Source organism: Plecotus auritus, assembly GCF_963455305.1.
Source record: "Plecotus auritus genome assembly, chromosome: 9".
Taxonomy (NCBI): Eukaryota; Metazoa; Chordata; class Mammalia; order Chiroptera; family Vespertilionidae; genus Plecotus; species Plecotus auritus.
This window is the reverse complement of record NC_137783.1, coordinates 106,528,445-106,543,415: the sequence shown is the minus strand read 5'-3', so window position 1 is coordinate 106,543,415 and position 14,971 is coordinate 106,528,445. Positions and strand designations below refer to the sequence as shown.

At 37.7% G+C, this 14,971-nt stretch overlaps 1 protein-coding gene across 5 annotated transcripts in view; it reads right to left on the bottom strand.

The window, feature by feature from the left end:
- The window catches only part of NARS2 (asparaginyl-tRNA synthetase 2, mitochondrial), a 128,784-nt gene that overhangs the window by 33,813 nt on the left and 80,000 nt on the right, over window positions 1-14,971 (bottom strand). For 3 of the 5 annotated variants that reach the window (XM_080640780.1, XM_080640783.1, XM_080640782.1), the window contains 3 exons: window positions 4,853-4,985; window positions 915-1,013; window positions 762-799 (listed from right to left, as the gene is read on the bottom strand). In XM_080640780.1, the coding sequence (XP_080496906.1) occupies window positions 762-799; window positions 915-1,013; window positions 4,853-4,985 (270 nt within the window). The remainder of the gene's footprint in view (window positions 1-761; window positions 800-914; window positions 1,014-4,852; window positions 4,986-14,971) is intronic. The other 2 variants (XM_080640784.1, XM_080640781.1) reach the window with 2 other exon arrangements.

Here is a 14,971-nt window from a genome sequence, read left to right as displayed (position 1 = left end):
GTCTTATATGCCTCTTTGATTAATATGGTTGGTGAAATAAGTAACAAGTACTACGTAAATAGAATTATAGTGGAAATAAGGCAATAATATATGTTACGCTTTTAAAAAGTGGCAAAAAAGTTTAGAATATATTATCAGATTTTAGCAAGTGATGGTAAAGAAAAGGGAAAACTGAGAGAAAAACTGAGAGACAGACATTACATGTATGTATTTTAAGTATTTTTTTATTCTTAATCCTTGCCCAAGGATATTTTTCCATTGATTTTTAGAGAAAGGGAAAGACAGAGAAACATACATATGAGAAAAACATATCGATTGGTTGCCTCCTGCATGAGCCCTGACCAGGGGCTGGGCCAGAGAGGAGCCTGCAACCAAGGTACATGCCTTTGACTGGAATGGAACCCGGGACCCTTGGGTCCGCAGGACGCCGCTCTATCCACTGAGCCAAACCAACTAGGGCTTAAGTTTGTTTTTAATGAGCCAATTTTGATTTCTAAAGTTAGTATTAGTTTGAATTGCATTAATACAGTTAATAATTACTATGTTCATTTATATTGCTATAATTTAATCATTCGTTTATTCATGAAACATTGATTACTGACTATGAACCAGAAACAAGAGCTATAAAAATAATTAAAATATAGGTCTTTCATGAGTCTAGGGAGTGTGATAAGCAGGTATATAAGCAAAAAATTTAATACAGTGTGATAAATGATGCTAAAGTATGAATACAGTTCAGAGAAAGTATAATATCTACTTACGTTAAAAAGTTGTTTTTTAACATATGTTCTAATCTGTCCTTGGTAAGAAAAAAGAAAAAAGAAAATTTATTATTAACTGTAATTGTATTCATTAGATATCATTAACATATTTAAAGAGTGGATGTCCTGGGCTTTATCTACCAAATGAATTACCTTTTGGCCAGGAGCAATGTACCTGTGGCAGAGCGCAACATCCTCGGGACAGCTGGTGAGAACCATCGCTGTTGCGGACTTGAAGAGCCCCTCCATGACCTGAGAGCAATGACAGAACAGCCTGACTTGGGAGCCACTTTATGTGAAGAACTGCCATAAATTGGTCAGGCCACCTCATCCTGAATGTACTAAAGCAAGTTCAGTTTCCCAGACTGATTAGAGGAGGAATTGCAACTTCTCAGAGGGGACAAAATGAGACAAAAAAACGTTTACATCTTTTGTCAACAGCTTCAATACTGATATTGAAGTCAGATGTCAAATAAACAGCTAAAACTGATTGAGGCCTCTCTAAATTTCAATATACTCACTTATAGAATCATAGCAGTAACAGTACTTAGCTTACAGGATTGTTGTGAGAGCTAAATGAAATAATACATGTAGAAGATTTAGCTTAGTACCCAGCCCAGAGAAGCACAACAAATATTAGTTATGAAGAGTGAGACACTTTGAAAAGTGTTTCATTCAGTCACTGGTGAAGGAAAGTAAACTTTAAAAGCAGAGAGGCAATGAGATATATCTACACCTAAATATATATACATTTTTGCTTTTCTAAAGCATAAAGCAAAAAATAACACTAATCATTATATAACACAAATCAGCATACACAACTGTAAACCTACTTTTGCCTCCCCGTAGAAGAATTCATTCCACCAGAAGTGTCCATAGAAATCTCATGGGGAAAACTTGTTCGTAGAAGAAGAAAGTGATTGAAATGGAAAATATTTCTAAAATATTTTTAACCCAAACTAAAATTATTTGCTTAAAGTCAATGAAATCATAATAGGCCCTCCAAATGTCGTACTCGTAAAGATACATGCATTTATTAAGCACAGGCTGACTCTCTGTGGCATCACTGGTGAATCCTATCAAGGCTGCAAATGCAGGGAGTGTGTGTGTTTGTGTGTGTGTGGCTGGGGGGGGCAGGGGGAAGGGAGATAAGCGTTTACTGAAGTAATTTAATATGACCAGATGTAAGAAAGTATTTAATTACCAAGTGACAACCAGATATATTTATATATACATAATACTTTTATATTTACATATACTTTACATTTTTATATTTGGAAATATATATGGATATATAATATAGAAGTAAGGAATAATTGGATAAAAGAAGAGCAAAAGGAGGCCAAAGATCTTTTACCTTGAGGCTGTATCTCCTTCACTCTAGCAACGAGATAAAGAAATCACTAAGTAACTAAATGATTTATGAAGAGTCATATCTTCAATTACTAAAAAAAGCCAATGTACATTGGGAGGAAAAAAGAACAGGTAGGTTGGACAGTGCGCCTGCACCGTTGAGGGACACAGTATACCTATCAGTAAATCAGTAAGATGAAGACTTTGACCACTGGAGCTGTTAAATCGGTGTCTTTCATGAGCAGTAAATTTCCATTTGAAGAAGTAAATCATTGGCTTCTCTAACCTTGACTTTCAGACTATGCTCTATAAATATATTTGAAGGAAAAAGAAACGTAACTGAAGGGTCAGCATAACCCTCAGATGTTTTTAAAGGTATATTACTCAATGGCTCTAAAATAGTAACATGTAATTGCTATACCTCATGAGGAGAAAATCCTTTGTTACAATATTTTAATTTAATATTTAAGAGACTGCTCTTCATCAGGATAATAATTCCCACAGAATGTAATTTATAAAAGGAAGAAAAGTTAAGAAAAGCAGGAGATCACTTTTGAGGGAGCATATTTTTTTCACTTATATTTAGGAAAAAGCTTATATTTTAATTAATCAAATCATTCAACAGTATATGTGCTAAGTCCCACTCAGTGTAGTACCAAATATATGTTAATTATAGAATATATAATTATGAAGCAAATATTATAATTTTTAAAAAATTCTAACATAATTTATGTATTGTTTTTGTAGCTGTTCCCTCTGGACTCTATTTTGGGGCAGTGGAGACAGGGTCAAGGCAGAAGAAATAGGGAGGTAAAAAGTATGGTTCTGTTCCTTACAATACTCGCATTGCCCAAGTGGAAGAGTAAGACAGAATTGGGTTGTGAGCTCACACTGAAAGCAACTTAAGGAATTTACTGACTCCATGTGAGGCTCAGACCTGAATCACTACAATCTAGAAAGGGATTACTCAACAGTTTTAATATTGATATTTCTGGCCAGAGAATTCTTTGTTGGGGGGAGAGGGCTGTGCGCTGTGGGATGCTGAACAGCATTCCTAGTCTACTCACTAGATATCATTAGCAACCACTCCCAACCCACTCCCTAGTGATCTAGAACAATAGTGGGAGATGTTAAAGGGGTAAGGGAAATGGATACTATGGCATGTGGCCAGAACACCTCTTCAGAACCAAGAGCTTTCTCTGCTGAGAATATTAATTGCTGTTGGTTCATGGTCGAGTCCCTCTTCAGGAATGGTCCAGGCCAAGAGTGCTCTCTTACCGTGGTTACACCTCTTCCCAAGGATGGCCTATGTCCAATGACTGGTTGATGGGGGGAAGCACAAAAGCCCACCTCTTGCCTTCATATGGGACAACTATGAAGGACCATTCCAGCTCCAAAACTCCTCATAGAGCTGGCTAAGGCCTGTGTTTGTAAATGCATCACAGTTCAACTTCTCCCTTGCCCAGTGCTGCTTTCGTCCTTTCCCTACAGGTGTTGTTCTCTAGAGCATTCCTCAATAATCCCCCGATGCTAATCTCTGCTTTAGAGATTGCTTACTGGAAAATACAACCTAAGACAGGATGATCAAATAGTGAGTCCATTCTGTTTGGTGGTAGATTTAGTATTTATGTTTTAAGTGGAATTGGGTCATTTACAGGGTCAATAAGAATAGAAGAGATATAAATGAATGAAAGTGATAGCTGATAAAAACTGCTAAAATAAACATCTTGTAATTACAAATCCAAACTAAGATGTTAACCAAAATGGTACTGAGTAGAGAATTCATAATAACAATAGTAAATAATTTCTAGGTCCTTACTAAGTACCATGAACTATGCTAAGTACCTTATATATATTATCTGTCTAATCCTATGAACCAGCGGTCGCCAACCTTTCGAACCTCACGGACCACTGGTTGGTGACCGCTGTTCTGAACTATCCTATGAAGTAAGCATTATTATTCCCATTTTATAGATGAAGAAACTGAGGCTCAGAGAAATTAAGCCCCTTGCTTAAAGTCACATAGCAAGGAACTGATGAACAAATCCTGGTCCATTCCACTCCAGAACTTGTGTTTTCTATCTGGATTATGGCCACAACCTCCTAAAAGGACTCCCACCCCTATTTTTATCTCACTCTAAATCATTTTTCATATTGCTGCTAGAGAGATTTTTCTAAATTATAACTCTGACCATGGCCTTTTCCGCTGAGAACTCCTTCTCCTTTATCTTTTAGATTAAATTCAAACTCCTTAGCATGGCATTTCTCCATCCTCATCCCTTGCCTCCTGAGGATGCTTTCTAATATAGTTATATAGAAATTTCCCTAACCATAAAGATGTTTTATTTGTTTGCCTAGGAAATGACAAGGGCTACTATTTACTGGGCCTGCAATGTGTCAGACCTTGTGCTTTACATTGTATACATTGTTTCTTTTACACCTCACAATAACCTTATGAAATAGGTACTATTATTCTCATTTTATAGTTGAGGAAGTTAAAGATCACCAAGGTTAGGTAACATCATAACAAAGTTAAGGGCAAACCTGAGATATGAACTTATTAAATGTCTGGCTCTTGTACTAAAGGCATTCTATAGATGTTTATTAAATTAAGTAGTTCTCTATCTTCTTCTTTCTATAAACACCTTGCAATGCACAGATGTAAAAATGTATACAGAAGCATTTTAATGTCACAGATGCCTGACATTTAGAATCTATTTTAAAATTTGTGTACCTACCTGCATGAGATCTTGAAGGCTCTCAACAAAAGAGATCTCGGCTTCTACCATATAAAACTCTGCCAGGTGTCTCCGGCTCTGAGAATTCTCAGCTCGAAATGTTGGACCAAAGGTAAACACTTGAGTAAAAGCTCTGCAATTCAAGATTAAGAGTATAAAAATAGGATTCACATGATTAATTTTAAGTATTTAAAATACTCAGTGAGCTCTTAAAAGGAAAAAAAAAGTTTTGGGCCTCTGTCTTGTCCACAAATGCATACATATTAGCTGCTGTATTTCCTTAATGGTTGATAATAATAGTTTCATTAAAAGGGTTACATTTATAGAAACTATTTTATCCTGAAGGAATTTGCAAATGCTTTACAAACCCTATGGCTCACTAAATATAGAATGATAACCACCTCTGGGTGCACTCTACTGCAGCTGCCTTAAACAGCAGGCAATTACATTTCACAGCAATCAAGAGCAAAGTAAATGAAAAACACCACAGCCCAAGAAGTTACACAGAGAATCTAGATAGTAACAGTTAAAATTAGAATTTCATGTCAACAAAATGGGTTTATTATTTTTTAAATGTGTGAAAAAAGAATATCAGATATGTATGGTGATTTACCTTGTTCAAAGCCTACCCAACCACCCAAGTTTCAATTAACGCTGAGTGAGCACTAAAATTTGGAGGTAAGGGTGGATTTTGAAGAACTGTCTACTTTACCCACTGGTTTTCAAAAAGAACTATAGCTCAATAATCCCAACATGAAAAAGGTATTTTTAAATTCCTACAGAAGTGGACATTACATCTGAATTCATTCTTTAACACTTATAGTCTCCTCAGAAACAGGGCAACAACTGAGATTAGATCAAACATATAGGAAGTAATGATTATTTATTGAGGACTATATAATCTTTGAATTTTAAGTTTTTGCTACGGGAAAAGAAGAGGTGTGGGGTTCTTCAGCTATCATCTCTAGCTTTTTTCACTTGTCTGTCATCAGTCAAATAACATCAGAAAATAGTGCAGAAAATAAATGCATTGTGAATATACATACCAGTTTTAAATTTATCTATTTGAAGATGCTCTGAGAAGCAAAACAGTAAAACAATTATAGTGGAAATAAAAAGATTTATATTTTCTTTCACAGAAGGCCATTTCAGTTAACACTGTTAAGCGCCCAGCCTGTTTTGTCTTCCGGATGGAAAGTATAGTGGCAGTCACCGGTGACTGACGGGGGGGCGCTTAATGTGTTAAGGCTTAGTTGGTAAGAAGCTTAGGAATTTATATTTTGGTTCTACAGTCATCTTACTGAGACCATGATCAGTTGACCTCTAAGAACTTTGGTTTCTAATGGAAAAATAAACAGTAAGAACTCAAAAATATTATTATGGCAACCTCTTTCCCAAGATTTAGATCCAGACTTGCCTATTAGAATGTCCTTGAAAACACTAAACCTACCTTGTCTCCATAAACAAACAAAAAACAAACAAAAATGGACGATCCTGATCCTAGCCAGTTTGGCTCAATGGATAGAGCCTCAGCCTGCAGACTGAAGGGTCCCGGGTCAAGGGCACATCCTGCAATTGCAGGCTTCTCCCCAGCCTGGGCCCTGGTCAGGGCACATGCAGGAGGCAACCAATTAATGTGTTTCTCTCACATCAATGTTTCTCTCTGTCTTTCCCTCTCTCTTCCACTCTCAATGGAAAAAATATCCTTGGGTGAGGATTAAAAAAAAAGGAAAATCCTGCTTTTCCTTTTACATTCCCCCCAATTCTGTTAATTTCAGTTAGTCCACCTAGTCACTCCAACCATAACCCCCACTTCTTCCCCACTGCCCACATTTCCTGTATCATTTTGATTGAGTACAACATTATATTGTTCACACTTCAGAAAGCTCTCTGAAATCTAGAGACTTTGCTTTATCTCCACAGATACTGTCTTGTGTGTAAATAAACTCTTGTTTTGCTTAGAAACCTAAAACAGATTTTAACTGGTGTCTGCCACCTATCTTTCCTCCTCCAGCCCCAAACTACTACAAGTTTTCAAACTCAAACCTGATTATCTCAGCCCTAATTTTAAAATTCTTCAAAGGATAATATTCAAACTCCTACTCTGACTCAACTGTCTTTCACAAAGCCTTTTCTCCAGTGAAGACATTCTCCTTACCCGGCATGCCCTGCATGTTAGGCCTTTGCACAGGCTATTCCCTACTCTCTAATGACCACCCTTTCCCCTCTCTCTCCAAATGGCAAATTCCCATCTATCCTTCAAGACTTGGCTCAAATGTCACTTTCTTTTTGTAACCTTGCTACATACCCCAGAATTGAGCATTCCCTCCTTTTTATGACTATGAAAATTGTTTTATATATTTATTATACAGAACATATCACTTTGAAATGCAATTATATACACTGAGTGGCCAGATTATTATGATCTCTGAACGCATAATAATCTGGCCACTCATTATATATATATATTAGAGGCCCGGTGCATGAATTCGTGCATGGGTGGGGTCCAGCCAGGCTGGCCAGGGGGAAGGGACATGGGTGGTTGGCCTGCCTGCCTGCTGGTCTAACTCCTGGTCGAGGGGACAATTTGCATATTAGCCTTTTATTATATAGGATATACACTGAGTGGCCAGATTATTATGCGTTCAGAGATCATAATAATCTGGCCACTCAGTGTATATCGGTATCTTTTTCCTCCAATGAACAATGAAATTTTCCAGAGCAGGAGTCATGCCCTATTCATATTTGCATCTCCGGTGCCTAAGATAAAACAGGTGCTGAAGTTGAATGAATGAGGACTAATGATGATGACAGGCTTGCTCAGTTGTAAACTCAAAAAAGAAAAACATCCTCACAAACAGCAACATTACAACCATGTACAGAAAAATACGCAGATATACAGGGAGGGGCAAAAGTAGGTTTACAGTTGTGAGTATGTGAAACACAACTTATTCTTGCATTATTATTTATTAATTATATTATCTATATGATCAACTGTAAACCTAATTTTGACCCACCTTGTATTTTACTGTGGCTGTTACTCAGTGCCTAAAATGGGTCAAATAATCTAGGTCTGTCCCAAACAATAAATTCAAAAATTACAAGGCCTTGAGTTTCCCATCTATGAAACTCAAGGTAGATTGACAATAGTATATCTAAATAAATAAAATGACAATTTCTTACTGGTACTGCATCACAAGAAATTGTATATACAGCTGTTCACTAACAATAAAGGATATTTTATTGAGATTTTCCAGGGTATAAATAGAAATGAGGTGACCTCAGCAAAATTTAGTTTGAGGGCTCTGAGAGAGATTTACAAGAAACGGGCAGTTATATTCCAGAAATACAAGGAAGGCCAAGGGACTGCTGCTCAAAGAAGACATGCTATTTGTATTATACGAGGTACCGAGAAAACATTGGTTTCTAAAAGAACGACAAGTTCAGTCACAAGAGCATCTGCTTCTCCCACGGCAATTCTATGTGGGGTGCTCTAAAATGGGTAGCAATAGGGATGTTTTATTTAACAATGGTTAATAATTTCTCCTAGCAATGCAGGGTAAGCTCTCTAGCATGATACACAGAAGTAGATCAGCAATTTTAATTACTAGTGACCTGGTGCACGGATTTGTGCACACTGAAAGGAAATTAATTAGAAAAAATATTTTAATATCGCTATTCACCCTTTCTCTATAATAGAAGTGTCAATCAAATTCACGATAGACAATTACAGATTGAAACACACGCATGCGATTGGCGCCATGCGAGAGCTTTATATGTATCACACATGTGTGAGTCAACTTAGCCTTTTATAGATATAGAATAAACTTGCTTAATTAGACCTGCTTTCTGATTTACTAGTAGCTAACCTTTTTCCAGTCCAGTGAAGCACCCCAACTTCTCTTTCAGGTAATTGTCAGCAACACAGCAGTAAATATCAACACGAAGCAGATTATTATTGTAGATCATGCAGGGAGAACAAAGGGTAAAATATTTAACTGCAGCTTTGACTATATTCTGCGCAGTGAGAAAAGCTGTCATTTTCAAGGTCCACCATTTCTTATTTCTTTTCAGACGGGCCAAGTTTCTAAGCTTTCTAAATCTCTGTTTTCCAGCTAATGAAAAGAAAATAGGATTCCACCAAGTCTCCTATGTACCTAACTCCAGGACTTCTGAGAATCAAATGAGATGAGGCATGGGAAAACGCTTCACAGACATTTGGTTAAAGTGTAAAATGTTTGCACCTGGCTATAAAGCAAGTTGGGTTTCTGGGCTGAAGAAACTGCAAGGAGGCTAACTGCTAGGGAGAGGAAGCTGGGCGTTGCTATGTGACGTCATTGCCCGGCACCCACTCTGATTGGGGTGAAGGGGCTGATGGGGGGTAAGGGGAGGTGGATGGTTGGGGGGAGGGGCCGCCAGCAGTTGGCTGGCCAGCCCCGCCCTTGATCAGAGTGGGGGGGGGGCAATTGGGGGCAGGGCCAGACTGGGGGAGGGGCCGCTGGCGGTTGGCCAGCCTGCCCTGCCCCTGATCAGGGGGGTAATGATGGGGGGCACCGGCTGAGGGGAAGGGCCATGGGCGGTTGGCCAGCCGGCTCTGTCCCCCAATTGGAGTGGGGGGGCGATCAGGGGTGGGGCTGGCTGGGGGGAGGGGCCACGGGTGGTTGGTCAGCTGGCCCCACCCCTGTTTGAACTCCTGGTTGAGGGGACAATTTGCATGTTAGCCTTTCATTATATAGGATAGATAGTAAAAATCAGACTCTAATTGAGGTACCCAAGAGTTAAGTAGTATTCTACTAGGGCAGTGGTCAGCAAACTCATTAGTCAACAGAGCCAAATATCAACAGTACAACGATTGAAATTTCTTTTGAGAGACAAATTTTTTAAACTTAAACTTCTTCTAACGCCACTTCTTCAAAATAGACTCGCCCAGGCCGTGGTATTTTGTGGAAGAGCCACACTCAAGGGGCCAAAGAGCCGCATGTGGCTCGCGAGCTGCAGTTTGCCGACCACGGTACTAGGGTAAGTAAAAACTGATAGCCATGGTGCTTCCTCTGAATTAAGAGAAAGATAAAATGAGCGGAAGGTTTGTTGAAAAACTGCCTAACTCAGCATCCAGTCTTTGAGCAGACGAATGTTTCAGTTCTTCGGTAATGATCCCCTAGGTCAGTGCCCTGTGTTCTATCAGACAAGCAGGGATGGCAGCAGGAACAGTGATAGTGGCTGCCATTAGCAAGCGCTCCTTGTGGGCCAGGCATTATGTTTAAGAACCTTACAGTTAACTCCTTTAGAGTTAACCCAATAATGTATGTATTGCTATTTCTAGTTTCAGACTAAGAAGCTGAAGTCCAGAGAGGTTAAGAATCTTTCCCCAAAGTCACAGAATCATAGCCTAAAAAGTGGTAGAAGCCAGATTCAAATCCAGATCTGACTCAGCCTTAATTATGGTATTAAAATAATGATGCTCCTAACTGTACATTGGCAGTCCCCCCTCCCAAAGATAACTAGGATAAGTAGTTTGGTATATTTCCCTTCCTTATGAAGAGCATTATTTATTTTATGTGTTAAAAGTATAACTCTAGGATATGTTGTCTTCATGTAAATAGTGAGAATGATACATTTACATCAATAATTTATAACCTTTAGCAAGTCATTTAGCCCTTCTGTTCTTCAAATTCTTCCATGAGTGAAAAATGGTATGGTGGTAGCTTGGCATTAATTTCTAGTATCTTTGAAATGACTTCTGTTTCTAGGTTCCTGTGAAATTTCTCTTATTTAATTTATGCTGATTTTAAAATTTCTCTGTCTTCCACAGAAAGCCATTTGCAGCAAGGTTTGGACCAACCAACATTTAAAATAAAATCCGAGAACAGGGACATTTCTAAAATAAGATACAAAACCAGGTGAAAGGCCAGTGCTGCTGTGAGAAGAAACAAGCAGAAAAAGAAAACACTCAGCACTACAAAGCATTCTTGTGCCAAATTATGAAGCGAGGAGAGCTATATTAGGAAAGTCCACAAGCTTGGAGTTGATGTTTAAGATAACAAAAGGACACTCAAAACACACCAACCAAGACAGCTACAAAAACGGCTTTTTAAAAATAAAGAGTGGTTACCAAACAAGGTTCTTCAAAGGCCCTTTTCTCCCTTGAGAGGCGTTTTAGGAGGCCCTAAATTGGCAAGTGGAATTCTATAAAATGGGCACTGGTTGCCTGGCCATTTATTCTTTTAGGCCCTGCAATTTAAGAGCTGATCTTTATATTTTGAAAGAACAGAGGAATTATTTTTCTTTAGCTGAGGAAGAACTTAAGCAGCATTTGGCGCATCAGCAACTTTCCCTCAGGCCCTAGCTCCCAACCTCCTATCACTTCTCTACTGTCAGTTCAGTAACGTTCATTGAACTGAAGTGAACTGCAGACAGCTTTAAATTGGCTTTTAAACAGCCTTTGTCTACTTTTATTTAGAAAAGGACTTCATCATCCAGAAAATAATCATTGACTTTATGACTGCTTTGTATCTACTGGATTATCAATAACGTGACGTATTTGTCATTCATTATTTCTGCATGCTTAACAGAGTGGACTGCACACCTTTTCAGCTTTCCCTATTTCTCCATCGTGCAACCCATTTGGTCGAAGGGTATAAGAGAGATGTAGCTCTCACCGTTTCACCAATTCACATCAAGATGCCTTAGGGGGGAATGCACTCTAAAATTTAAAAATTCTTCTTTACCATTACTGCTAAACATTTCTGCAAAATTAATTTTCTTTAGCATGTCCTAAATAGTTGATTTGATTTGCTTGAGGCCCAAGCAAAATTTAATCATAATTATATAATGAAATCCAAAGTCTGATAGAGACTGACAAGAATCCTGCAAAAGGGAGTGCAGGGTTGGCTACTCTTCTCTGAGATGACATCTGAACTGGGGAACGACATCCCAGCAAAGGAACACCAAGTGCACAGGTCCTGAGGCAGGAGAGCCTGACTTGTTAAAGAATAAAAGCAGCCCAGCAGTAAGATGGTAAGAGATGAGGTCAAAGACGTGGAAGGTATCAGAACACATAGGGCCTTCCTTATAAGCCATGATAAAGAGTCTGTATTTTATTTGATATGCATTAAAATATTCTCTCCTCTTAAAATATTTAACACTGTATTCGACTAGTTTGCCTGCTATATATCTGACGTCTATCCATCTCCACATCCTTCTGCATTCTCCTCTAGCTGTTCATTAAATGCTAGCATTTCTCAAAATGTGTCCTAGACCCTCTTCTTTTCTCAGTGAATACACAATCCCTAAATCCCTAATCATTCAATTAACTACCTATTGGCACACAATTCACCAATTTATATCTCTGCCCAGACTTCTTCTCTCAGCTCCAGAGCATACATCCACCTGCTCAGCGGATCCTTTCACACATCACAAGCAGGACCCATGCCTCCCCAACTCCCCACTTTGGCTTCATCTTCCTCCAACCTTCCTAGGTCTTTAATAGCACCATATACTACTGTTCATAGCACCTTTCAAAATGAAAAAAATTGCCATCTATAAATGTGATTAGACTGTAAATTTCTTAAGTGACCTTACCTGGTTTTTGGTTCATTATAGTGTTCTCAGTCTCAACCCAAACCCAGTGCCTGACACACACTAGATATTTAAGATTTGTCAAATAAGCAAGTAAGTCATTTTTCTATAAAATATGCTGATCCCCAAAATGCATATCTGAAACAGTGTTGGGATAGGGGTGAAGACAGAGGAGTAAGAAGAGGAAGATGGTAAACAGAATATCAATTACTAAGCAAAAAATTCTGCTATCCTCTGAAATAATATTTCACAGAAGGCACTAGGAGATAACAGAATCAGTTTTGGGAAAACTGACTATCCACACATCAGTTTTTAATGTGTGGGCAACAAATAATCTTTAAAAAGGACTAGATCAGGTGAACTTCTCTAATTAGCAAAGACTTTATTTTTTGAGAAACTACAATATTGCTACATGAAAAAAACTACCCTGTCTCATTGTATGCACATAGCAGCACCTGATTCTTTGGCTTTTCCATAGTGGACACTAGCAAGTTAGAACAATCACGGGCATTTTTATCATTCCTGCAATGATGGGCCCTTCACAGGACTACTAATTGGTATGAGGTCTTAGAAAATAACATTTTCTTAAGGGTCACAATTTGTTATTCTTTCTCACTGAGTATTTATCTTCATGTTTCAATACCACAAGAAAATCATCTTTACCAAAAAGATATACATTGTGTCAACTGCATCTACTCATGCCTAGGTCATCCCTCTTATATTTCTTACATTTAGCAGTCCTTATATTGAGGACCACTGAGGAGAACAACACACAGTAATTTCATTTAATTAAGTGCACTACATGGTATTTACATGGTATGTAAGTCTACAAAGACTTCAAAGGTTACCTTTTCAGAGGCCTGATACTATAGAAGTAGATGAGTCATGATGGCTTTGAACTATCAAAAATTTCCTAGGCTCAAGTCCTGTATACATCTGTACATAACCTCACTTTTTAAAGGTTATAGCAGTGATTAAACACTCTATATAGACCTAAATTGAAATCCTGGCTCCTCTACCTATAAACTAGCCAAGTTAACTTCTTTGAGACTAAATTTCCCCCTGTGAAAATCGGGTTCAGTACACACATATCATAAGGTTATTATAAAGATGAAATAAAATATGTAAAAAGTTTAACCTAAAACTAACTATAAGGAAGTGTTCAACAAATGGGTAACAGTTGTTTGTTTTTGTCTCCTTCCTTTCCAAAGGTCTACAGTTCTCACTTGGTTGGTCTCAAGACCGCTTTATACTTTTAATTATTGCAGATCTCAAAGAGATTTGTTTATGTAGGTTATATCTACCAATATTTACCATTAAAACGGATACATTTTAAAATGTTTATTTTAAAACGATGTTGTCATTTAAAAACAATGACAAACTCATCATATGTCAAAAAGAACATTTTAAAAATAAAAATTCATAAGAATGGCACTGTTTTACATTCTTGAAAATGTCTCATATCTGGCTTAACAGGAGACAGCTGGATTCGCATATCTCTTCTGCATTCAATCTGCTGTGCTATCACATGTCGTGAAGACTTCAGAAAACTTCACTGAACATTTGTGAGAGAATGGAAGTAAAAAAGGTAAATACTATCTTAGTATTATTATGCAAATAGTTTTATTCTCAAAGGACTCCCCTGAAAGAATCCCAAGGGACCCAAGGGAACCTCAGACCAAACTTTGAGAACCTCTACCATAGAAAATGGTTCTTAATGAGGAATATTAATTGTGGGCTTTAGGGTTCCAGCCATTAGTATATTTAAAAGTTCCACAAGTAATTATTATGTGAACCCCTGATTAAGAACCAGTGCCCTAAAAAAGTTTAGAATCTATAATCAATATACTTTTTAAGAAGATTCTTGATAATAATAATTATAAGAATAAAACAATAATGTGTGTTGGTGAAGATATGGAAAAACTCTGTGTACACTGGTGGTGGGAATGTAAAATTTTGCAGCTGCCTTGGCAAAGTTTGGTGATCCCTCAGAAAGTTAAACAAAGAATTACCATATGACCCAGCAATTCCACTCCTGAGTATACACCCCAAAGAAATGAATACAGGTGTTCAAACAAAACCTTGTATGTAAATTTTTATAGCAGCATTATTCATAATAGCCAAAAAGTAGAAATAACCCAAATGTTCATCAATGGATTAATGGATAAAATGTGGATATTATTCAGCCATAAAGAGGAAAGAAGTACTAATATATTCTACAATATGGATGAACCTTGAAAGCATTATGCTCAATGAAAGAAGGCAGACACAAAAGACCACATATTGTATGATGTCATTTCTATGAAACTTCCAGAATAGGTAATTCTACAGAGACGGAAAGCAGAAGAGTGACTGCCAAGGGCTGGGGAGAAGGACGAATGGAGAGCGACTGCTTCATGGATATGGGGTTTCTTTTTGGGTGATAAAAATGTTTTGAAACTAGAGAGTGGTGTTGATTGCACAATGTCACTAATAGTAAATTTCATGTTATATGTATTTTATTACAATAAAAAATTTTAAAGTTTATTGAAACTAGTTGTC